Below are 26875 nucleotides of genomic sequence, written 5' to 3'. Positions count from 1 at the left end.
TCACCGAATATGAAAAATACAATGTTAGTACAACGTGTTATGTTTTGAAAATGGCTTTTTCTTGCATTTTTCATATCAAAACAAGACGAACACATACTAGCCGCAAGCATATGTAATATTCATTTTAGCCGCCAGGGGTCACTATTGCACGATCAGTTGCTGCACTGCCCACCTTTCCGTCAGGTGGCGCTTCTGAGCGTGGTTCCAACCCGTCTGCAGGGGAGTCGCCAAAAATATGGCTTTCCGTGACCGTGAACAGGAACGACAACGGCAAATTTCACTCGGAAGGCAACTTGTGGAGGCTTCAAAGAAGGGCGAAAGTTCAGTCATCAGAAATCTACTGAAAGTGGGCGCGTCCGTGGATGCAGAAGAATTCAACAGGTCGCATTTGCGTTTTATTTGTCAAAACATCTTTGAATGGTTTAGGGGGAGGGGGGCGACAGACTGAAACCCGAACGAAAGTCTCCTGTGGGGGCGTGACTCCTTTTCAATCGTTCAGCTGCAGGTCTGATGAGATTTGAGCCGTCTGGCAACGCTTGTTTTGAGTAGAATCGCTGAGAGATGCGTTGCTTGGGGTATAATTTAGCGCGTATGCAATTTGAGGTCACATTTCTGATGGAAAATTCCATTTGCCCCTGACACGTCTGTCTGCATCAGACGTCTTCAAGTTCAACGCCACAGGCGAACATCCAGAGCAGAACTTTACTTTCTGTGACGTTCTAATGTAATGTGTATACTTGGTAGTTGGCTTTGATAAAACTATCGTTTGAGCAAGGACATTATGTGTATAATGTCCTTGGTTTGAGATACTGTTCAAAGCCAGTGATGAAAATATTATGTGCGAATGCTGACAAAATGTTGCCTCGATTTTATGTTGCCTTTGGAAACTACTGACATATACTGCATCTCTCCAAAATTCTATAAAACAGTCTTCACATCATTGCCTTGTACGAAAATAGTTTCAACTTCCTTGCTTGCACCAAGGAGATTTAACACTCCGTATTTACTTGCCCATTGATAGTCATAAGGTATTGTTGTGATAACCTTTGTTATCATATTTGTACATCCTGAATTTGAATTGCTTCTTGTGAATAGAGGGGGCATAGTGTTAATTTATGTTCATTTGCATACTGCATTTCTGAATGTCCATTTGACCATATAGTACTTAGTACATGTATTTGATAATCAGAGATGACACCACTGAAACAGTGAAAGTGAAACTCTCTATACATTTAGTACAGAGTATGAACTTATTTTCCCAGCCATAATAACATCATCCCCAGAGCAGATAGTGATACGTGTACAACATGTACTTTGGTAGCAAATGCATGCTCAGTCAGTCTGTGCATAATTTGACTGTATGCATTGACAGTATCTACAGAATGATGGCATATATTATACAGTCAATTGTATGTAAAATCAAGGACATTATATAGAATGTAATGTCCTTGGTGGAATGTATGACCTGACAGCATTGTCTTTTGTCCTGTTGTACAGAACTCTGTTCTACGCGTCTCAGAACTACCTGACGCCCCTGCAGGAGGCCGCAAAGTATGGACATGCAGACTGTGTCAGGGTACTCATACAACATGCAGGTAGGTGAACCACAGGTTTCTGTCATCATATTTAAATCCAAGGTCACATTAAGAAGCTCTCTGTAACTGTTAGTGAAAATATGGAACTGTTGTTAGTGTTGTTGTGTACGACTGTGAGGGAGTCATTCGGGCAGCTTCAGGCCAGCAAGGCCCTTTCCTGAATAATCTGTAACAACTATGTCCTTTCAGCTGATGTGAACACCTGCGACCGGTTTGACGTGACAGCTGTGCACCTGGCAGGTGAGGGCGGACATGTGCAGTGTCTACACGCCCTGCTGGAGGCAGGGGCTGATCCTAACAAGGGAACCAAGTACTCCAAACCTGGGGCTTACACAGGTGAGACACTTACAAACTCCATGCATGGAGAACTGGGTGAAGCAAATATTTTCTTCTTTTATGAGAACTGAGGGCTTCCTTGGTACAGTTTTTATGCTGGTAATTTCTGATCATGAATACAGCAAAAGATATGGCTATGAGTATGAGTATGAACATGCAGCATAGGGGCCGACCATGTACACAATATGAGTATGACCAGGAAAGTAGCATGACATATGGCTGTGAAATTCATATTTTTAACGAGTTTTGGGAAAATCTAGGGTTACGTTTGGGAACACCCATGCAGACTAAAGTGATATATTTACCTGTGTTAACAGCATACCCACACCCCGGCGGCACCACGCCTCTGCATCTGGCAGCCACAAATGACCACGTGGACTGTATCCGCGAGCTGATCATCAACGGAGCCGACTACAACTCACAGGACGAGCTGGGCAGGACCAGTCTGTACATCTCCAGCTACAGGCAGAGTGAGAAGGGAGTACTCACACACCTACAGAACGCCATGGGGAGAGACATCCTGTCACTACCTGTGTACCAGACAGGTAAGATAAGCATTATGCTTTACATACTGTACTAAACGAATGCATGAAATGACAAGACATTGCTGAGTATTGCTAAGGTTTACAGTTATTGTTTGTAACAACAATGTATGCAAAACATTTCATGTAATGCATAACTTACAAATTTGCAAGAGTTAATGTTTTTGGCAATGCCTCAGGGGCAGAGTCATTTTCCCTTCTTTTCACCAAATGCTGCAAATCAAAAGGAACCAAAACGTTTTTGATTTCAGAGGAGACACCTCTTCACGAGAGCGTGAGACACGGGATGTCAGACGCGGTGCGCGCCCTGCTGAGGCACGGCTCGGACGCCAACGCGATGAACTCCTCTGGCCACTCGCCCTTCCACTGTGCAGTGTTCCACACAGACAAGTTCTCCATGGCCATGGTCAAGGACATGCTGACGCTGGGGTACAGCACAGACGTCAACCTGCCTACAACTGCAGGTACTGCAATACACTCGCCTAGTCTTTTGTGTTTTGATGTATTCTGTGGGCTTATTCTCTAACTTCTAAGCACGTTTGGCCTGTGCTGGACTTTTTTTTATCTCTTTTAGGCATTTTGTCCAGCTTTTTATTTTGTCTTAAAGAAAAAAAAGAAAAGCTGATGAAATAGAAAGCCTGACACAAAGTGCTAAAAAAAAGCTGAAAAAAAGACCCAAACAGGCCTAACTTCTGCTTTGAGAGTAGTGTTGACATGTGTCGTAATACCATGCTGCATTACTCACTCTTCCATGTAGTATTAGACAGTTAATGAATATCGCAACATGCTCTCTAATACTCTCACCCTGTCCACAGGTGCGTACCCTTTGTTCTTTGCCTGTTTCACGGACGGTTTCCGTGGCCAGCGCCGCCCGGAGCTGGGAGAGCTGCTGATCGCGTACGGAGCCAAGCCCGAGCTGCTGCACAAAAAGAGCGGTCCTCTTATCACATCAGAACTGAAGAGTCGAGACACTGACATGACCATACTACAGGTATGTGTGGATAAAGTCAATAAGAAAAGCATTGTTAGCCAGTGAAAAAAACAAGTATTAAAATCACTAGAATCAAATTGTGCCATAGACATCATCTTTGCTGACGATGGACATCCAAGCGAATCAAAATTGGCATATATGATTGTGTTGTCCGTCTATTTTTTAATGGCCAATCAAGATTACAATTTGAATGATTGAAAGCACAAGCTGCATAGCCTTACACTACAGCACCAAGCTTGTAGAATTCCTGTCACTGTTCAAGCCCCTAGACTAGAGGTTGTTTGTGTAACACAGGCTCCAGCTACACACTCCCTTTCTTGTCATATAATGAATCTTCCCTAACCTTCTCACTGTTTCCCTCCCAGTCCGTAGCTGACACCAAGCCAATGATCTCCCGGAAATACCTGGCGCCCGACTTCTTCGCCCCGCCCATCCCGGCGCAGAAGAGGGCGTGGCTGGAGGACATGACGCGGTCTCCTCGCAACCTGCAGCATCTCGCCCGCTGCGTGATCCGCTCGGCGCTCGGGCAGTTCGGCCTGCGGAGAGTCTCAGAACTCCCCATCCCTTCTACACTGAAGGACTATCTGTTACTGCAGACGTAACAGTTTGAGATGCTGGAGGTCGAGAAGTATGAAGGAACTGTTGCACACATTAGTTTCTCTTTCCCGGTGTCTAACTCAAAGCTAGGTTATTCAAATTTTGCAATAAAAATGAAACGCCTGTCTACCCCCTTCTTGCGCTCACAAATTTATCAGTGACCCTGTTATCAACTGTTAGAAAAGGGTGATCTATTCAATAATCAGCAAAAAGAGGTACAGTATTATGGCTGTGTGTAAAAATATGTGGAAATTCGTGAACAAAAGTGTTCAAGATAGGCTAATACTTGGGTAAAAGAGGTGAGCTGTAGATCTCTTGGTCTAGTGCTATTCTTGTGGTATGTTCTCTCCAAGTTTCAAGTTCTTGTCCCTTTCTTTGGATGTATGTACAGACCTAAAGCAGCTTCAACAAGAATGTATAATGATATAGATACTACATAGTCTACATTTAAATTAAATAATTATCAGCTTTCTTTACAAAACATTTTGGACAGTTTGTTTTCTTTCTACATGTACTTCCTGCAAATTCACCTTTGTGATGCAATATATGAATTTAGTTCACTTGTTAAAAGTATTAAACATGACATTTACTGTATGTTATACCCCATTCTCAGCAGGGTGTTGCTGTATATTGTATATTTGTACAAAACTTTGCTGTAATATCGCTTCTGCTGTTCATTTATGACGATAGATAGTATTGTGATAGGACCTGAATAAGGCATACTATACTCTTGTATAAAATACTACAGTAATTGATTGATATGCTACACCAATTTGTTCTCTTGGTCATCTCTCTAAATTACACACCAAAAAATGGACATCATTTTAGGAGATGGTCATTCTGTTAGAAAAGGGTGTGATTTCTTGTCACACCAGACCTTTATTGGGTTGATCAATATTTATATTTGTTACAAACATATGAGAACCAAGAAGTAAGTTGGTGATGCCAATTTGGACATTAGCCTTATCTACTGTGTTAGTAATGGGAGAGATTCTGCTTTGAACCACGATACAGTATAAAACAGGTCTAATTGGTGGTTTGGGGAGAAGTTAATGTACTGTACACAGGAAACCTTTTTTGGCATCATGCATCACGAGGTACGTCTAAAATCAGATTTTGTTAATCAATGATGTGGAGAGTCCCCATGAGCCAAAGGAAGCCAACACACCTCCAGAGATAATTCTTGTCACATTGTATGGACTTTTTCTTCCATTGTCAAGAAGATGAGAATGAAAAGTTTCATTGAAGGACTACTTGATTAAACTTGCCTCTTAGATTTAACATTTAGACCTACGCCTACAGGCATAGCTAGATGTTATTCCTTTCTCATTCTACCTCCAATACCTGCAGCTCTGGTCCTCATGATTCCTACTACTGTCCATTTAATGCACTAGTATCAGATGGTCTGTTAAAAGATAGATAAGAAATGGACACATCTTACAACAGCACAGTATGAAGTTTATTTGCTGTTAACTAGTATGGCCAGTAACCAAGATGTCACTTACATGTAGCTAATGTACAGTTTGTTACTGTTGCTATTTTCTCCAATACCATTTCTACATCATAGCTGTGATGAAAGCTCCATAGCTCTGATAACTGTTCTATAAAAGTATGTGTACTGGCATCTGTCAACACCAAGTCCTTGCACAGTTTCAAATCCCTCGTCATGTTTGAAAAAATTGAATCAATGTGATGATACCGTACCATTTTATTCTAGAACTTTACTAGTAACATGTACTGGTGACCTCATATTTCTACATCTCTTGTACTACAGGACATATTGTACAAATGTATCAACTGCAGTTGTTACGTCTTTAAGGATGTGACCAGTGAAAAGTGGCTGGAGCAAATCTTGTATGTGCAAATACATTCCAGTAGTATTGAGTTTTGTAGTGTGTAGCTCTGTACAAATATAAGGTTTAGGTTATGTCCTGCGTGTGGGTGTTTTTTGTGTGTCAGCTATTTGTTAGTCATGTATAAATGTATGTGGTAGAATCAATTTTTGATGTACATGTAGACACAAATACGTTTGTAGTAACATTTTGGAAGTCAAGGCATACTGAAGAGAGATATGGTAGCCCTTACAAGAATTTTTTTTCAATGATTTTATTTTAGACTCGCATGTGTTGATATGCCCTAACTCAACATCATTTTGAAGGAGCAATTCCTGGGAAGCAGTACACAGCTACAAAGGCTGATCACTCAGTTGTTAGGTATATCTTACTAGCAGCCAGACCAGCAGAGTCCAGTGGATAAATCCTTGACATCAAAAACATTCCTCTTCCAATATATCAGGGTGCTCTTCCCAGAACACGTCCCCTATAATGTCTGTATGGAGAGGCACAACTTTCTTCCTCAGTTTGGTGACTTCCCTCGGACGTTCTACCGGGTCCTCGGCAGTCCGACATGTCCTTGTCACGGTCTCCTCTACCTGAGGGGCGGAACACAAAGGTATCATACCTGTGTTAAGGTATCATACATGTGTTCCAGCCCATGGAAGCTGTAGCTAATTAATCATACCAGGAATATGTAACAATTCTTCATTCCATGCCCAAGATGCATGTGCCTACGTCTAAAAATATTTCTAAAAAAAAGATAACCCTTAAAGGTGCCACAAGTTCCACCCACTCACCTTCTTCCACACTAGTACAGTGCCTTTCTTGTACATCTCTGGCTCATTGTTGTAATTGATGCCAAACTCAGAGAACAAGATCTCATTCTTGTCAGCAGAAAATGTGTGCTGCAAGAAGACAGCATACATGTACACATTAATTCTTGACATGTGTTCCTGCATGTGTCCTATACTCAATACATCAATTTGGCAGATGAAAGAAAGCATCTAACTAGAGGTAAGTGAACTATGTCAAATTTGGTACTGTTGTATATTATTTCATATTTCATTGTATATTATGTTGTCCTGTGTATACTTCAACACATACCAAGGACATACCAAGACCCACAACAGGCTAGGAGAACTTTTGACTTCATCAGTTAGTTACCCGTATTCTCTCCTCTGCCTGGGTATTTGTCATCCCTCCTTGCTGTACTAGTGCCCAGAAACAGGTGTTGTACAGGTTGTTAATATGGCCTGAAAGAAAGACAAAAATCAAACAGGTGTACTACTGTGTAGCATTATCTTGCAAACTGTCATGTATCTTACACCCACTCTACAGTGTAATACACTCTACAGTATTGTTAGGTAGATGTTTTATCAAAGCCACGAGATGGTGCTCACAGTCTGCCTGCCTCCAGCTGAGATAGTCCCTGAGGTTCTTGTTGCTAGGATACAGGATGACACGCCCATCAAAGCCAGGTGGGTACTGCAGGGGCTGATCAGGGAAGTGTTGGGCCCAGTGGAACACGTATGAAGATGAAAACTGAGACACGATGTGAGTCATCAACTTACTGCAGAGGAATAGATACCAATATAAAATAGATACAGTCAGTCAACATCAATATAGATAGTCAACATCTTTCATGGCAAGCTGTTAATGTACTGATATGACTGTTAAGACAGAATACACATTTACTCACCTTGCTCTTCTACTGTATAGCATTGTGGATTTCTTCAGTACGAAACTGAACTCGTCACTCTGCCCATAAGAAATGACAATGTCCCTGAAGTCATTCATGACAGTCTCAGCAGCTCTGGTCATCAGGTGTAGAGCTCGCTCATCATTCGGCTTGGTAAAGCCATGATCTGTGGAAAATCTGTGGAAACACAAACCAAACCATAAACTCAGTAGCAATTGTGAACAGTAGCAAAGCCATGCTGCACTATCAGCTATTGAAAAAAACTTCACCTCAAACATCACACTTTGAGTTGAACAGAAAGGATGGGGCCTGGAGATACACATAACATCCAAGAAGACCAGGTAATGTGAAAATGTTGGAGCAATTTTTTTGTAGCAACCGTTTAGTCAGTACACATTCCTCTTGTTTTGTCTTTTTGGTTACCTGTGACCATCTTCTTTTTCTGATCTTCCAGATACAACTACTAGTAATCCTGGTATTGTGTCTAAGGGTCTATAACTAGTATAAGGAATCGATGGAAGAATTTTTCTTGTTACTAGTAGTTGTTGCCAGTCTACTTACCTGTGAAAATTCCGACCATCCAATCGGATCACAATCCAGGTGTTAGGTAGACACGGATCTTGTGTCTCAAACTGACGAACGTACTCAAATTTGCTCTTTGCCATCGCTGATGTTGAGAAACTAAAAGGTTTCAATGCTCGGAGTCGGAGGCAACCTGTTTGCCTCTTAGTCTTACCCCTCTGTATTGCAGCTGGGTAGCTGCTGTTTTCGTTGGTCCTTTGTGTGAAGCTACAGATTGCGCGCGCTGGTAGACATGTACTTTTTGTTCTTAGATGCAGGAAGAGAGTAGTTGCAGGTATGTTTATGGATGTGTGTGAAGAAATGACTGCTGAAAGATTTTGTAGAATCCTCACGCTTTTCATGAAGACGACAAAGATTGGGCAAAGTTCGTTTTTAAATCTGTAACAAAACTGAGATCTGGTTGCAACTTGACTTTTTGATTCTCACAAATATCAAATCGATCCCAGATACTAAGAATAGTAAGATGTTAGCTGTAATCATAGGATGATAAAAGAGGAGGGGCGAAGAAGATAAAAGTGAAACCGTCCTCTATGTCCACCGCAAACTTAAAAACCTCACGTCAAAATTGGTCCCAATATACTACGATTTGTTCTCTTTGTCTGGGCTGCAGAGCCTGTGTAACATGGATCTCGCCTAATCGCGAAAAAAGGACTAAAACTGTGTCTGATTTGTGAGAAAACACCTAACCAAAACCTAAAAACACATGGGCGCAGCCATTTTGTCCAAAGAATGATGGGAACAGCAAAAGCAACCAATCACAACTGCACTAACAGAGCCACGCTAAATATTTTCCAGACATTATTTGTGACAGCAGCTCTCATTGGTTGCTTGAATAATTGACCGGGGATCAAAGGTAAACAGGTCATGTGTGAAATGTTTATGTTTGTCAGGAAGAGTTACTGCGTAAGATTTGTTGATTTGGTGACATTTTCCAGCCGATTAAGTTGGTGTTGTCGAAAGCTACTGACTCCATTTCTTCCAGCATGCTAGCAAGTCCCCCGACATAGTTTCAATGGTTTAGCAAACACTGTGATCGAGCAAAAATAGTTCTGCAAAAAATTTGCCAAGACTCTGAGGACAAAGTCAATGTAGTTGGGTGTGATCGCTGGAATCCACCTTTGATCGTGACTGTACCGCTGACTGTGGCCGAACATGGCGGGCAGCAGGGTGGACTGTAAGGTTGTGCTGCTCGGTAAGGCTTACGGAGGCAAAACCTCACTCGTAGAGCGGTACCTGCACGACAGATTCAACGCGGAAATGCCTTACCAAAACGTGAGTTATTATACACTACTTAAAACATATGTTAGCAGGCCCATATATGTATATTCATCGTTATACACATCCTAAAGCTATTTGTTGACTTTTCTCGTTAAGGAGCTGTTTTCAGTTTCGATTTCACTTAACTAATTACTACTAGTATTTTATGACATAACCAATTACCTTTACATGTGAACAACATATTCCTACATTGAATTACCTTTACAACGGCCCTTAATGACACCCATGTAAAAATACAGCCACCCCAGGATGATATCATTCCAACAAATAAGTTGAAAACAACATCCCACATGGGTGATACAAAATACAATGAACGTTTAAACAAACATTGTGGGTGTGACAACAAAACAGGTGCACTATTGATATAACAGAAACATGTGCTTGTAGGTTCTGACCTGTGCCAACAGCTATTGTAGTAATGACACAACCTATTGGTTCTGTTATTGGTGCAGATGGGAGTGGTGGTGGTCTTCTTCTGTTATCTCATTAACAGGCGATCACCCAATTTATTCTGAACCTCTGATTTGATTACTATCATTAGTGCTGTACAGTTCAAGGCAGTTCAAGGTCTGAACTTGGTTCAGCATTCTTTTTTGCATTGAAATAACATTACCATATACACAGGTAAATGTACTATATGTCACTCGAGAAAAGACAAAACCTGCATTATGAAATGAGGATTTTGTTTTTATTTTCAAATGAATTCAAATGTCCTAGCTCCAATGCGATACACACAAATCACCGTTCCACATAATTTTTGCATGGTTCTTCTCACTGATCTACATTCTGAAGGTATCTAATATTTGTGACATTGCCACCCTAGACTATAGGTGCAGCTTTTGGAGCCAAGAGAGTAGAGGTTGATGGGAAGCTTGTGACACTTGGGATTTGGGTAAGTTTAATTTTAGACAAAAACCAAAGAATGAATCATTTAGCATGCAGGTGGAAAATAGCAATCCCAAAATGTCAGGATGTCTGAGTGTCTCCACCAAAACCTGTCTTTGGTTACTTTTTTCTCTCCTTCCTTCATCATGAATCTCATATTAACTGTTGTAAGTTATTACATTTGCCCTCTTCCCTATCCAGGACACAGCAGGTTCAGAGAGATATGAGGCCATGAGTAAAATTTACTACCGTGGTGCAAAGGCTGCTGTTGTCTGCTATGGTAAGTATCGGCTGACCTGTCACCAGAGAAAAGATTTCAGGGAGTTTCTGTAGATATTCTAATTGATATTCAGAAATATTATTTTCACTTCATAATTATAACAGTCAAGGCAGCCTTTAGCTTTTTTTATCCACCATATTATGCACTGCCCAGTAACCTAAATTTTACTTATCTTACAGATCTCACAGATGATGCCAGTTTTGAAAGAGCAAAGTTCTGGGTGAAAGAACTTAATGACAATGAAGAGGTAGGAGAAATATACAAATGTTAACAATGAGCTAATGCAATTAAGATAAAGACTAACATTTAAGGTTATGATATGTGCAGAAGTGAAATTTTCACTTTGAGTTTGACAAAACAGCACAGTAAAATACCTGATGTTGTATACATGTATTTGTGTTCTATTGTTCTCCTAGGCCTGCAAAGTTTACCTCTGTGGAACAAAGCTAGATTTGGTGCAAGAAAACAGAAAAGCCAGAAAAGTGGACTACCACATGACAACAGATTATGCTGATGGTAAGTACTAGTACAAAATGTATCCTCAGCTGCTGTTTTCTATGTTTGGAGTCAAGATTGGATCATTCCTAAAACATTTGTTTTGTATCTGCTTATATTTTCTTTGAGCCATTGGCTGTCTTTCGAGAAAGTGCTGAGTGTGACTGTTCATTTGATTATGTCCAAAAAGGTGTTGTGTAGCAATTGGGGATGGCACCCAGGCTATTGTGCAATGCAATGACTTCACTAAACTTCCTGGCCTTGATATACTTTCTTACTTCCATAATTATACTCCACACAGAAATCCATGCAGAGGTCATAGAAACATCCAGTAAAACAGGCTTCAATGTCAGTAAGTATACATATCTGTTACCTACATGACTGTATGTATCCATCCAGGACTGATCCATTCCCAAAATGTTGGTCTTCAATGATTATCAATGCTTGCATTACTGGTAACTTTTGTATTGAAATTATTTTGTCACTTTTTTCCTTTTACTTACATGTACCTAATACTAATTCTTGTGTTTCTTTTGTTTAATTTTCCTTTAGGGAAGAGTGAAGCCCATTGCATGTCTAGATTACAGTTGCTTTGTTGACTTAACTTAATAAGGACATGTTTCTGTGTCAACAGGTGAACTGTTTGAAAAAGTAGCAGAGGGGTTTGCTAGGGACCCTGCCAATAGACAAACAGTACAAAGTAAGTATTTCATCCTTTGCTCTGATTGGCTGATTGGCAATACAATTGCATTTTGCTGGACTTTGTTTATTATCATTTTGAAAGTGCTTTTCTGTCTCCTGTGTTCAGCACTAACACCTAGTCTCCACCAGAATGACAACGCAGACTGAGGGAGAATCATTTTCTAGGGCAGTTTGGCCACCATAGAGTTTATTTGCCTTTACTGCAGCTCACTCCCCTGGCCTGTTACTGACCAAATTTTTGCAGAATCTTACTATCCTGGTGGAGGCTAACTGCAGTATGCTTCTCTGTATATGCAAAGCATAATATTTTTTTTGTTTCCTTTTAATGTCTATACTTTATCCCTTCCTGCATGACTCTTGTTTATATTCAGTTTCCAGCAGTGGCCCACAATACCCTTCTACTTCCTTTAACAAAGGTGAGTCCAGGAAAAATTAGGTTTGGTGTGAAGACTCACTCAATGCACTGCCTCATTTCTACACTGCATCTTTGAGTCTTTTCAGCATTTTGTTTTATTTGAATTTACATCTTGTTTTATCCGTTAAATCCGTTATATGGTGATTTCAAGATTTTTTATATCAGGCTGAGTCAGCCAATGAACTCTGAGAGTCAATCAAAGTTTGTAGAACAAACTGAAATTATCCAATGTGAGACTGATGTTAAAGCTGAGATTAGCAAGCATTGTGACATTAACTCTAAATGTAGGCTTGACAAATGAACACATATCCAGTAACCTGCAAAGCGGAACAACACAACCCATAATCTGCATGTATACTACACTCAAATACCACTTTTTACCAACGTAGTCTTGTATATCATGTAAAGTTGTCTTCATATCTGCTGTAGGTGCCGAGAACTTCCAAGTCACAGAGCAGGGCAAGTCCAGAGGGGGCTGCTGTTCATAGGAGGTCTCCAAGTACAACTCAGGCAGATGGTCATAAATTTTAGCCTGGAGCCCATCCTCCTTAACTTTACTCTGGTCCCCAAGTCTGGGGTATCGGATCTTGGGGAGTGGAACTAGGCTAGACTCCAGGATACATGTTTTAGCACCAGTAGCAACATATGTCTCCAGGACTGGCCATTCAGGTTTTGTGTGGTTTATATCTTCAGCTATCCTAAGACCTGAATTGGGATCGTTCGTTGCTAAAATTCTGACTTTTTAGATAACATTCAGTTAAACATCCTTATAAGTATTGGATGATTTAAGAAGCCATTGCCCTTTTGCTGGCTGTAACACAGTTAAGTTTAAAAAAACTCTGTTAAGCATTTACAATCACTAGGTCCAAATTAGATGTCAAAAATGCCTGCTTTTCACTCCCCTTTCATATGGAATACTGGATAAATGGCCTTTTAAGCAAATGCCTTTTCTGCTACCTCTAACACAGCAAAACTTTAGATTTATTCTCCAAGTTTAGATATTATCCAGTACTGTTCAAAACAAGGGGTGGCAAATCATTGCTTTCAAGGTGTTGTTTGTAAAATAAGTAAGATGTAAGTGCTATTTTATTTGAAATTTTGGTCTGTAAAAATTCCATTGTCTCAATAGTATATATCAGATAGAAAGTTGGTCTCCTAATAGCCTAGGTTCAGAATGATCTGAATCAAAATCTTTGTTGCAAATTGATACAAGTATGTATAATTGTATAACAGAATGAAACATGTACTCACTATCAGTAACCCTTTTGTTAACTTCTGTATTTTTGGAAGTAGTAACATAATTTTGATGCTGTTTGGTACCTATAAAGCACTAAAGCCTATGTATTGTATGTATAAGAAATGACATTTTGGTTCCCCACTAAAACCAGACTTATATTGGAATACAGGTAGATAGAGTAATATCATTTGTCATTTTATGCCTTCTCAGATTCTTACCAACTCATTGTGGATCCTCTATCTGTATAATGTTGGAGATAGAATTGTTGCCACCTGCAAAGAAAACTTGGCATTGAGGCCTGTGAACTGCAGTGGATATAAAATGACATGTTTGTAAATGTTATACCTTTATGTAAAGTGTTAAACCTGTACACCAGAAGAAATTATTATGACTTACATGTACTACCAGTATTGAAATTCTTAGGACTTTAGTTAGATGTTTGTATGGGAGGGTGACTATAGAGTACCTTTTTGCTGCTGTGTGCATCCAATTTATACTAACATTGTCAGTCAAGCTCAGTGAGTTACTCTGTTATACATGTAACATTACAACTTAATGTAAATCGTAATCACATGTACCTGTATGGACATGCTCATGTTGCAAATTGTCAGTAACTGTTCAGGTGATGTTACAGCATAGGTTCATGCAAAGAGGAAATGCTGCTTTTGTAATTACGGTAACTTTAATTTTGTTTTAAGATTAGGAAGGCATTTATATTTTATGTGTATGTACAAAATTGTACATCATCAAGTATTAGGGGTTCATAACAGGGACTGCATGTTTCTTATCTCACAAATAGCAGAATTGCTCTGTTTCATCTTGTCTCTAAGATCGTGAATGTTTTTGTGGAGCTGGGTGTGTGATCCATATGGGAACACAAGATGCTGCTGTATTTGTGGACGCAATGATGCAATTGCAAGGAAAAGTTTGACAAAAGCTGCCAATTTTAGTTTCACATTTGTGTACATTTTATGCTTTGAGAAACAGCAACCTTGTAATGAGTTGAACTGTAAGCCTTAGTTTACAACTTTACATGGGACAGAATGTTGAAGTCTACTTTCTTTTTGCAAATCTTTGGCCAGTAAGGTGTCACGTAATGTTTACTGTATACTGGTAGCTTTGCTTTTATTCTTTCAAAGAAATGTACATATTGTTCATGGCTAATGTGAAATGGAATTAACACTTTTAATGTATCAATATGACCAATATGATTAAGTTATTCTAATGTTGGTGGATTTCCTTTTGTCTGTTTTTTGTTGGCTCATTCTACTAGTAGATACTGTACAAAATGTAGTATCTAAAACGAAGCAGCAGAAATGTCATTTACTTAGGTCTCTTATCACTACCTCACAAAAATTCTATCCAACCCACCAATGGATGAAAGAATACCATACACACACAGGCAAACACATGTCTTTGGTACTGAACACCTTCCATACACAAACACACCTGTCCTTGGTGCTGAACACCTTCCATACACAAACACACCTGTCCTTGGTGCTGAACACTTTCCATACACAAACACACCTGTCCTTGGTGCTGAACACCATCCACACGAAAATACCTGTCCTTGGTGCTGAACACCTTCCACACACAAACGCCCGTCCTTGGCACTGAACACATTCTGCACACATGCACACCCATCCTTGGCACTGAACACATGCTGCACACATGCACACCCATCCTTGGTGCTGAACACCTTCTGCACACAAACACACCTGTCTCCTGGATGTCTTATTGCTATGTGAATGTCCTGCAGCACTTACACATAGCTAGATGTCACTGTTAGACTGTCTTTGTCAGCGCTGCAACTGCTTTCATTATATGCCTCCTGCACCATTAATAATGTATGATAGAGGTCGCTTTTACACCATCACAGCACCATAATCCCTTTGGTTAACAATGAAAATGTCACATCATTGATGTTGTGTTAGATATACATTGTAGTAAGTAGTAAGGTGCACATTATACAAGTAAGCTGGTGAGAAAATAAGTATTAGCAGATATGGTTTCTGTAAATATATCTTTACAATGTATCTAATAGAAAATATGAATGCACAAGAAAAACACACACACTCAGAGACCTTTTGATTAAATAGCATTTATCCTTTCTTGTTATCAAAAGCCAGAGCCCAAAATAGATCTGTGAATATGTTTATATCAGAAGACTGTTTGATGGCCAGACCCTTGAACTGCACATGTAGGAACCAGGTGTCAGATAAACCCTGCAAGTTTGGAATACCCAGACAACCACATACATACATAGTGTTCCACTGCACTTGTAGACTTCTAAAGGTGAAAAACAGAACCTTTGGACATTTGAAATGTACTGGTTCACTACATAACTGCATCAATTTGACCATACACTGGATACCTTATTATTACATGTCAATTAGCGATGTTAATTCAATCATTCAAGTAAACATATACATCCACTGTTGTTAGCTTCCAGGTCAATACATTTGTAGTACATAAAATCAGTTTGTGCAGCAATGTCTTAAATGTGAACACAAAAATATCAGATTGCTGACAAGCTACTGCTTATCTATACAAGTGTATAACAATCAGTATAATGTCTAAACACAAGTAAGTTACAGGTTTACTTTTACCTTCAATGTAAGTTACAAATTTCATGTCTGGCATTAGTTACTGCATCCTTCCCAAAAACTGTCCCTCTGAAACCCAAACAATTTGAAGCATTAAATACTGTACAACATAATACATATAGTTGGATATTATATCAAGGTAGTAGATCTAACAGAAGCTTCACTTATCACCATAACTTGTGTCTTCATTGTGTTCTTATCATAGACAGAAAAATGAAGAACACAACACAAAAGGTCCCTGCACAATTACATAGCAATCACCTTCCTTCTAAGTGTGACAGAAATCAAAAACACCCATGTACCTGCTACCTACAGTTAAAAACAAGGTTTCACATATTTTCAGGTGAAATAGCTAAATTAAATCAGAGTTGCATCAATTTCAGATTTATAACTCCCAGATCGGAATCTACAAGCCTTGTGTAACAACATGACTGACACTGGTTCTAAAATGTCTCCAGTAACAAAATACTGTGATAAAACAAGTATCGACATGGTTACTGGTAAAAAGCATTCAAATTTAATTGCTGACTTCTGGTATCCTGTATCCCAAATGATTTACACCAGTTCATAATATCATTTCACCAAACTGTCCAATTCTACCATCTCTACAACAAGAACCATTAAAATATCTTGTGTACATTTATTTACATGATATATAACCTTTATTACCAAGGGTGAAACCACGTTTTCCACATCAGGAATTTGGTAGCCTGACATGATCCTATTAGTCTACTTGGCTCTTTGGAGAATATCAATGTTTTTCACAGTAAGCAAAATATAGATAGTCTTTTTTTGAAGAGTATAATTGCACTTTAGTCGGACAAGGCAGCAGCAGCAGCATGGCTTCCATTTCCATATCACCTGTTCCCACCTACAGAACTACATACTGTAGGTACTCCCTTACTATTAACCACAAACCTAACCAAGAAATCAGACCTCAGGGAAGTATGCAATCCTCAGCGTCCCGAATTCCCCCATGTCAACTACTAATTCCTGTCGGCTCCCAGTCAGATTCTGAGAGCGTCGCGTTCATCCAATTTCCTGAGTCTGACTTTTTTACCTCCTGCCATTCTGCCTGTCTATTTCCCCCACCCATATGCTGTCATCCTACTGTTAGGACAAACAAATACACAAACCCACAGCTCAGCCATGCTGTTCCAAATGTGACATACAGAGCTAGTGTAGCATAGACCCTGTGAGAGTAGAAATGCATTTCTAAAATCTATGTCACAGAAAAATAGCACTGCGTACCAGTATGTTCTCCACTCAAGTTGTGGTGACAAAAATAGTGGGAAATCTCAGTCATGGCTCAAAATCTGGAAGCTTATTATTCTCAGATAGGTATACGTGTGCAACTTCCCACCTTTGTCAGGAAAGTAATGCTTTGATGGAAGCTGAATTTGAACTACTAGTTGTACAATCAATGTTTCAAGACTTTTCTCTGATGGCACATCATAGCCTTTACATGTTGAAAGATCAATGGCACTAGCTTCTATCTTTTCTTTCTTCAGCTATTCTTGAAAACGACAAAATTATCCAGTATTTTCACACAAGACATGATACTGTTCCCACCTCAGAAAATTTGGCAGTTTGTACATCAATATGGGTAGATTGAGTTCTAGGCCGCTGAACATACAGTCCTTTACATAGTATGATTATCTTCAACAATGACAAGAAGATTGTTCTTCGAAAAATCTGACTTTGAGTCCATTAGTACCTCTCTCATTTACCAACCCTAAATGTACTTCTACATAAGCTACTACTGGATTAAAACCTTTTAAAATACCCATAGAGAATCGTACAAGTGCAACGCTACTTCTGATTGTTCTGTTTGTCTCATGCAATACACGACACCAGGCCCATGGTGGCGATGCCTGCTATCATCATGGCCACCTGTTTGAAGGACTCCCAGCCTGACGTTTCCTCCAGCAGGTCCGGCACCACCGTCACCAAGGCAACGTAGATGAACCCGCCCGACGTGAAGGGCAGGATCCAGGCCGTGGTGTCTCCTGTACAACACAACATCATGGTGATTATTTGCAATGTTCTTGCCCACATGGGCTAAATGCAATAATCATACTTTAACATCAAAGACTAAAGATTAAACATCATTACCTGTAGTGTGGATGGTGAACAAGGGGAGCGGCAAAACTGTTACTAAATCTATTGTATATATCAACCGGGTACAGAACTCAATAGTAGTACATTGTAATTCCATATGATAGTGAGTCATAGATATACATCTGCCAATTGTTTCTTTGTGTAGGCCTGTATTACAACAAACAAAACTCGTAAATTATAAAGATGTCAGACACCATACCCTCTCCTGTTGTGTGTTTTATGTAACAAAGCAGCTCATGGCAACCTACCGGCTCCCTCAGCTGACTCGGCCAGCAGTGCCGTCGCGGTCCCAAACATCCCGCCGGATGCTGTGATGATCTGGGCCTTGGCTGCCCGCCATCTGGAGAAGCCTGCGCGCATCAGGATGGCGAAGTCCCCAATCTCATGCGGAATCTCATGGAGGAGAATGGCCAGCGTTGTCAGCACACCAACCTGGGGAACAGATAGTCAACATTTCTTCATGTTTTGTTGCTTTCTTTTCGATGCATAAAGAACCTAATGGTGTGAGGAATCTCAAATCTTCTAAACATGTTTTCCAAAGTGCCACATGCTTATTTTAATTGAATCAGATGTGTTTAATTATATTTGTTGACTAATGCATGTATTTGTCATCCAACTGAATAGTGTATGGCAAAGTACGGCTTTCAAACCTAAGGAGCCTCAGCTGTCAACTGTTAGCAGCCCAAAAGTAACCTACCTCAAAGTAACACCAGATGTCATATCTGGAATAGATTTAAAATCTCCGAGAGGAGAGTGGAGACCAATGCATTTTCCATGGAATGTTCTACCTAGGCCTGCATCATGATCTGAGAACTAGCTGTCAGTGATAAATGCACATCAAGAAATCCATCAGCAAAAGTATATACATTGTACCCACCTTTGTACTGACAAGAAAGCTCCCTCCCACAGCCAGCCCATGGGTGAAGTTGTCTATACAGTTGGCCAGCAGGTTCAGGTACCCAGAGATCTATGTGACAACAGAGGCAGTGCTGTAAGCTGTAATATCATAGTTTTATAACCTCATGATAATGCAATCAACCCTTTCTTTTCACTGAACTGTATATAGCTAGGGAGCACACAGAAGCCTAAAATCTGGTCCCTAACAAGTTCCAGTCAAAACAACTGGAGGTCTCCACAACACCAGGATTAACAAAATAAACAGTCCAAAGACCACCAAATAAAAACATCCATCCTGTTCTTTCAGATGAAAGTTAACTCTAGTCCTACAATATCATGTGACATAATATTTGCACCTGGAGTAAAAAAATAAGTACACGGACCTGGATGTGTTGACTGGGCTGATCATCTCTATCATTTCTGCTGTTCTCGCTCAGATGCACCGGTCCGTTCTCCTGCTTTATTTTCCCATTGGCTGCTGCTTTAGATGACAATGCGGCACCATTTCTTAAAACCTCGCGCTATATATAGCACTCCCACTGCTGTCTTTTTCATGCAGACTCCTCCTCCTGATTTGACTGACATCTTGGTAGGGAGGCAAACTGCCATTTCCCTGTTGGAGAAGGAATAGAACATTATACAGGTTTTACATGCTGAGTATGCCGGTATATTAGTCACTGCCTCATGTTTAACTTTAGTAAATTACTTAAAGTTAGACATGAGGGAGTGAAATAGTTTTTTTTATTCATATAAAGTACTATTTCATGTTTCTGTTTTGGTTGATGTATGTATCTTGACTTTGCTAAATTGTTCTTTTGGTTGGAACGCAGATATGGGGAACAAACTGGAAATTTTGCTGTACAATGTAGTTGTGTGTCTGCCAGTTTCATTGTCATTCATTAGTTCACCTTATGGGGTGTGTTCCTGTGTTCTTCAGATGTCTCCTGTGAGTCAGCCTTGTCGTCCCCTGCTGTGTCTGTGAAGGTTTTCTCCATGATGAGGAAGGACATGATGCCAGCGATCGTCCACAAACCCACCCAGTTGTGGCCATGTTTCTCTTCTCCTGAGGAACCAAAGCAAAACAGCATATGTTAGAAATCATAACAAACAGTATAGATTTTTTAAATGTACATGAGACACCTGCAGAGCTAAATATAGAAATACCCAACCTTGAAAGACTCAAATCTTTTTTGTGCTCTTTTTCTTCATTGTTTACTTTCTATGCTAGAGTGCACATATAGACTTTATAGTCAATGCTGTTTGGACCCATGCAGCACAAGCCAAACATGGATTTGCAAAGGTTGGCATTTTATGAATGGAAGCAGTGGTATTAGCAAACATTAGCACAGCTCCCAGTCTTGATGGTGTCTGAGATTATTTACCTGGTCTGGGGAAAGATATACAACATGTGTTTGGTTAACAGAACATTGTAACAGACAAACACACACAAAACAACGCCCCCGTTTTCATGGACGCTATAACTAAGGGCTAAACAACACTATAATGTAGCACAATGTACAGATAAGGTGAGAAGCATGTCCGTACCTGGATCCCCCCTGTGCAGCCATGCCTCTGGCAGCAGGTGCAGGAACACGTCCCCCAGTAGTGCCCCCACCGCAAAACTCAGCATCAACTTCAACCTGCCTGCATGGGCTGCAAGGGTGAACAACAACAATTTTAATTCAAACAGTCTGGTTTGGAATCACCTACCTATATAATAGGGAAACAAATCTACCTAGGTCTAATATGAAGAAAGAGGGACTATCCACTATATCATGATTTAAGAGTAGTGATTTAATACAGGCAATAAAGGGAAAATGACCTTGCTTAGATAATTCATGCCAACACAAGTCAACAAATGACTGTGTCAGACATCTCTCACATGTACTTGAACTTGACCTATGACCTGGCAATTTGGGTGGGCTATGTACTTGATTGTACATATGCACAGTTAATTTCTGTTTTGTTATTATGACTTCTGAATGACTTAGGCATCAAAAAACTTTGTCATCTTTCAAAAAGAAATGACCATGAGAGGTAAACAAATCCCTAAGTTTTACATCTTCAAAGGATCTTTCAAAAGTAACAAAACAATCAACTTGTATGAAGATAGACTAAGGTCTAAGGTACAACACAAATGAAAGACCACATATTAGCCACTATAAATAATACAATTAGAAGAATATAGCAGTACATGTATAGGAAATGTACAAATGTTTTGGGAAAAGGTATAGCTCTGAATCAACAATTGTTGAAGTAGTGTCATAGGGAATGTTTAATGTTTGTGCTTTAATTCAAATAAACCAAAGGTCGAACCAAAACTGCACATACATGCATGTCCTTGCAGGGCCACACGTTTATGACATGTGCAGGTAACAGCAGGCTATGTTGACACAAGAAATGTTATCAATTTATGCAATGATGCTAAAATTAAAGTGACTTTGCTCTGGAGTTATGCAATCTGTGAGTGCTTAATCAATAAAATAAAACTGTTGTACGTGACTTTACATGTGTTAAATGGGGGTGGTTTGATAATAATATAGGATATTGAATTGATCAATGTGATACTGTAAATTCATGTACTTTTGCAGTTGTTTTATTTTGTGGTAGGAAGAAAAGGCTCTGTCAGGTTTTTAGTGTTTAAATTTAATTTTATATTAACTAATTCTGTAGTACAGTAGTCATCCAAGGGAGACATATCCAGGATGTCATGAATTTGTAGTAGAGAGGTCACCATGAAAACCACAAAAATCACACCACAGTGAATTCGAAGGTTTCAAGACATACAGCCATAGTAATGTTACCAGTCTAAACACTAGGATTTGTTCACTCTTCCCTTGAGGTGCCAGACCTGAGTAGATTGGCCATGCTGCTTCATGTGTTTACACCTGGCTTCCAACACAAACTGCCAGGGCTCACGTTTCCCACCAATCCTTTTTCATCAAAACTTTCCCATAATTTTCCAACAACAGATATCTCTAGGACCTACAAATAGTAGAATTGACCACCTTCCATACAGCCAAATGATGAAAGTGAACATGCCCCCTGACATGCCTGAATTGCAATGAAGCCTGCTTGTGAACTTGAGTCCTACCCACCTCAGAAATCCCAAACTGGCCCACAGCCAACCAATCACTGTAACTTACTAAGCCCTGCTGGAAACCTGGGTCTAGACACATATATGTACTCCGCAGTGACATCATTTTAAGCAGTTTGTCCTGACCTTATGTGAAAGATAAATCACAAGCATCTGGACAAGTTGGTTACAAGTCAGCTAAGATCTAGACATCCAGTGCTTTCCATAGTCAACACAGGTGTGGATTTCAAGACCTATTCAGTTTCAAGTTTACTGTTTACATCAACCTAGCTGAGGTGTGTAGATGTTAAATACAACAGCCTACTGTGGTAGGAGCACACCTGGTTTGTATAGGTATTCATGGCAACAAGACATAATTCTTTCATTTACACTACAGATGTTTTAATCTCAAGTCTGTAAGTCATTGGATACTAAAAGCACATTAGAGGACTTGTGAGACTATTGTTTGTTTCCAAGTCTACTTTTCATTGTGGAGGCGACAATACGTATACAGACCTGGCTGAAATCCAAATGTGTTTTGTTAAAGCCACACACCAGCCTGTGTGTGCACAACATATGGGAGAGTCGTGACCAATTATGCAATTACAATGTATGTAGTAATAATAGCCCAAGACCTAGTTACATACAAAAGTAGTTTGTAATATTTGCATTTGGTCCACATGAGCACGTACACATTCACACAATGGGAGGACAAACAAGTTATATTGACAATAATTAAGGCCATTGGTCATTTATCTGTCTATGTTGACATCATTCATCAGCTACTACCAGATTCTAGGAAACATTGGAACGGAAGAAAAAAAAGAACACCTGTTGCATTCTGCTACCAAATCCGAAATCTACAAACATTCAGACAATATCTAGGGAACTAGGAGACATGCCAGTTTTTCTGTAACATCAAGGACTTGCCTAAAGACTGCTCGTGGTGATGACAAAATACAAAATTTAATGTTACTGTAAATCTTAAATGTTTGTGGTGGTTTTATTACCTAGTGTTTTATGACCTATATACCACAAAATTAACACACTGTGTGTTAACTGTGTTTCAATTATGTTCAGGTTCAACTGTGAACACTGCAAGAAAACTCCTTTTCCCCCCTACTGCAAAATAAAACCACCGCATATCAAATGAATTGACAGTACTTCTCCAACATAGGTATGCTATACAACAGGAAGAACAGCTTGTGGTATGGGGGGATTACCCAGGTTGTCTGTTTAATGACACGTCATGCTCCAATTCTTCATCAACCAGGATTTGTGGAATAATGTGCGGTAAAAAAGTGACAAAAAGGTGTTGAGGGTCCAAGTTTGAGTACACATGTCTGATAATCTGATTTGAATTGACATTAGATAACATGGCTGAAGAGTTTAAGAAGTGGTGTTTTGGGGTAAAAATGGATTTTTGCCTCAAGCCATCCAAAGTGATGCACCTGCTAGACCCAGATTGAGCTGTCAGCCTGTGGTATTCTGTAACCAGATTTGCAACACCTCATTTCCTGGATGATGTAAAAATTACAGTACTTTATTCATAATTGATTAAATTATACACATGGTTTGTGTCTTTCTGACAAAGTCAGTCATTTCTGCTGCAATTTTTTTTCTATGGGGTATATCCTATGCAAAAGTTCCCAATTTTGTGCAATACATGTACTTGGTAATCTTCATATGAAAATAATGCTTTTTGTCTGTTGATTTTAACAAAATTTAAGAGGTTGAAGAAACAAAACCTCTGTTGGTCTTGTAGCTGAAGGGATACCTTTCCAAGCCACAATTATTTTGATTCCAAATTATTCACTGAAAGGCTGAATGAAACAGTCGCTAGATAAGTTATAAGCTTTGTTACAGGTTTGAATCATTTACCAGTAATCACCCATTATAATGCCTTAATTTTTTTCAATATGTCAAACTTATTCTGCCCAACAATCCCACATTGTACAGGCTACATCTGATTCTGAGTAACACACTGTACAGACCATGCTATCATCTTGGCCCTGCTAATTATGAAGCAATCATACAGTTGGACAACTGTCAATGGTTTTCTTTTCCCTGGCCATACACTGTCTGCAACATTCATTCAATCACATGGATAAGTGTACAGAAGAGCAATACAAACATGTATTTCATTCTTGTTGTGTTCCCAACAAGTTATTGTTATGATAAGCCTGGCTCTAAATAGCTGCAGGGCATGGTTTCCATTCTTGATGTTGTTTTTGAACCACAAGTTCCCGGGTTATCTAAGAGAAATCTATGAGACTACTACATGGCTTCGAAACTTTTGCAAAACTCAGTTGCTTCCATTAAGATAAGTATATGTCACATATAAATATTTGAAGGGCCGGGATAGTGTATAATAAGACAAACAACTGTTAAAATAGTGAGCTTTAATTCGGTCCCATTTCGGGGGAATACCTGGCCAACACGTACAATTTGATTATGACGTTTATACTTTGATACTTTCTTTCCTTGACAAAGGTTATGACAACATACTGGACCCACCTCCTTTTCTAAGCGCCGGACCAGCTTCCAGCGGGATGACAAGTAATGGGAAGACACCGCACATCCCTACTGCTACAGACCCCAGGAAGGAGTACAGCCAGACGTGCTCCGGCCTTCCCCCGTCTTCACTCTCCGACAAGTCTTGTCTGGTGGACTCGAGTTGAGCCCGCTGCGGTCTCTGTGGCTTGGCCCTGTGAATCTCGGCTTGGCAGCCAACAGCGGCGACTATCAGGAGTACAAACACCAGTCTGGATGAGAACGCTTTCATGATGATCGGTGTAAATATGCCGCGGACGCGAGACAAGCTCTCTCTGGAATCTGGACGTGGGCACTTAATCTTTGGATTCTTCTACCCTACGACTACGGCTACCTTCGGACCGGGTCGATGCGCTGGTGTGTCGCCGTCTTGACGCTCCTTCCTCGCGCCGTTGTCTTACCCTGAAGACGAACGGGGACAAAGTTCGTCAGCCGTCAGGTAAGGCCGCGCGACCCACTTCCTGATGGCTTCTCTGGAATTTTCCGAATCCGCTGCCAAAAATTACCCTGGCCCCCGCCTTCACTCCAATCGCTGCAGCTGTTTGCCTACACTGAGAGCGAACAGAAGTCACAGCACTGTCGTGAACGTGTGCCGGCAAAGACGGTGGCAAAACCCACACGAGACCACATCGTTGCGTCACTGAACTCTGATCTTGGTCAACAAGTTAGATCGTTTCCTTCTACAGTCTCAGTACTTCTGCCACCTCACTTGTTTTTCTGACGTGACCTTTGGCCCGACGATCTCGTGCCCAGGACATTGCACGCACTTAGAACAAACAGTTTTAAATCTCTGCCTGTTAATCTTTCAGATAGATAATGATTTTACAAGACATTGTATTCTACATGATGTAACGTGAGAAAAACTGATGAAAAAGTCAATAATTCGCCTAGATAGAGAGTCACCGTTGATAAACTCTCGCGAGACCATGGTGCACTCTCGTGCCCAGAACAGAGATGAAGATGCAAAGACATAGGGACCTGCTAGAGGCCGCTTTTGAATCACACATCCACATGTTGATTTGATTAGGCCATGTTGATTTGATTGTATGGATGACATCACACGCGCATGAATTTTCGTCGGTTTAAAAAAAAACATACTGTAAATCGTACAAAATGAGCGAATGTATGTCTCAATGACAGTCTCATGCAAAAAAAAAGTATTGGAAAACGATACTAATGTCGTAGAATTCCGAAACCAGGACAAGAAGAAAATGTCATGAAGAAAATGTGAAGAAATAAAAATGAAGAGTCTATTATTATTCGCCATACCATAATCTGTGTGTTTAGTTATTTGTTCAACCTTTATGACCACGTAGATTTCATAATAAAGGAAACTTTTTTTGCCAAACTTTTTTTTATGCGCACGCTCGCCGCAGTTTTGGGGTTCCCAAGGATGTCATCCATATAATCAAATCAACAACTATATGGGAACCCCAACACTGATGCGAGCGTGCGAATGAAAACAAAGTTTGACGAAAAAGTTTCTTTCATTATGACATTTGCGTGGTAATGAAGTTTGAACAATCACGGGAAAGTCTGCTTTTGCAACCGGAAAATACATACAGTAGAAGTGTTGCAGATGTCCAACAAAAACTCGTGACCTAACTGATTGACGTCAGGAATAATCTGAATAAATATGCCCCCCGTCCCGACCCATATGTCACTCAGCACGAGGTGTATTCAGGTAATAATTAATTCAGGTGATTAACCCCTAGGTCAGGTGATTAACCCCTAGGTAAGTAAACAGTTGACCCGATTACGGGGTGGTAAAATGTGTCTGTGTGTCCGTCGTGCCTTGGGTAACTTATCTTTTCCTGTCCACTTTCGTGGACCGAGGCAGCACCGTGCCCCATAATACAAGTTTAACGCTGTTATGAAGTTTAAAGATTTCATTGTAAAGTTTAGTTTTTAGTTTATCATTGTAAAATTTCGTGACTCATACGGTAAGGGGCCATAAAACAAGTTCGCACTGAACGTAATGCCACATACCATACTGCATATAGTGAGTATAGTCTTTTCGTTGTATTGACAATAGATCATACAATCTATTACACTATCTTCTGTACTTCTTTTGAGACGTTTACACAAAATGACTTTTTTTCTGGACATTTCTTTGTCATGTGAAAAAGTCATCGATATCAATCATTTGTACC

The 26875-nt window shown here is 40.0% G+C and overlaps 4 protein-coding genes across 5 annotated transcripts; 2 read left to right on the top strand and 2 right to left on the bottom strand.

The window, feature by feature from the left end:
• Window positions 1–157: 157 nt before the first annotated feature.
• On the top strand, window positions 158–5987 carry LOC109463184 (serine/threonine-protein phosphatase 6 regulatory ankyrin repeat subunit B-like). The gene is made up of 7 exons (XM_019759894.1): window positions 158–381; window positions 1498–1595; window positions 1785–1931; window positions 2249–2476; window positions 2725–2937; window positions 3289–3464; window positions 3830–5987. The coding sequence occupies exons 1-7, from the start codon at window positions 236–238 to the stop codon at window positions 4064–4066; spliced, it is 1245 nt and encodes a 414-aa protein (XP_019615453.1). The 5' UTR covers window positions 158–235; the 3' UTR covers window positions 4067–5987.
• LOC109463188 (probable tRNA(His) guanylyltransferase) lies at window positions 4389–8915 on the bottom strand. Its single transcript, XM_019759898.1, has 6 exons — window positions 8157–8915; window positions 7596–7772; window positions 7297–7466; window positions 7061–7149; window positions 6694–6801; window positions 4389–6492 (listed from the first exon to the last, which is right to left on the bottom strand). The coding sequence occupies exons 1-6, from the start codon at window positions 8516–8518 to the stop codon at window positions 6328–6330; spliced, it is 1071 nt and encodes a 356-aa protein (XP_019615457.1). The 5' UTR covers window positions 8519–8915; the 3' UTR covers window positions 4389–6327.
• A 92-nt stretch (window positions 8916–9007) lies between these two features.
• Window positions 9008–14707, top strand: LOC109463189 (ras-related protein Rab-24-like). Of its 2 annotated transcripts, XM_019759899.1 has the most exons (9): window positions 9008–9449; window positions 10279–10347; window positions 10542–10620; window positions 10800–10867; window positions 11037–11136; window positions 11417–11467; window positions 11750–11815; window positions 12189–12233; window positions 12662–14707. In XM_019759899.1, exons 1-9 carry the CDS (start codon window positions 9330–9332, stop codon window positions 12718–12720), a joined length of 657 nt encoding a protein of 218 aa, XP_019615458.1. In that variant the 5' UTR covers window positions 9008–9329; the 3' UTR covers window positions 12721–14707. The 2 variants fall into 2 exon arrangements, with proteins under 2 accessions (XP_019615458.1, XP_019615459.1); XM_019759900.1 differs by lacking the exon at window positions 12189–12233.
• An 843-nt stretch (window positions 14708–15550) lies between these two features.
• On the bottom strand, window positions 15551–25668 carry LOC109463185 (zinc transporter ZIP13-like). The gene is given in 8 exon segments (XM_019759896.1): window positions 15551–18084; window positions 18445–18628; window positions 19074–19163; window positions 19477–19617; window positions 19620–19706; window positions 20002–20156; window positions 20639–20746; window positions 24687–25668. Coding segments are annotated over 8 exon segments (1206 nt in total). The 5' UTR covers window positions 24955–25668; the 3' UTR covers window positions 15551–17911.
• Window positions 25669–26875: the final 1207 nt, after the last annotated feature.

This window comes from Branchiostoma belcheri, unplaced genomic scaffold (assembly GCF_001625305.1).
Source record: "Branchiostoma belcheri isolate BF01 breed outbred unplaced genomic scaffold, Haploidv18h27 scaffold123, whole genome shotgun sequence".
Taxonomy (NCBI): domain Eukaryota; kingdom Metazoa; phylum Chordata; class Leptocardii; order Amphioxiformes; family Branchiostomatidae; genus Branchiostoma; species Branchiostoma belcheri.
This window is presented reverse-complemented; position numbering and strand designations above follow the sequence as displayed.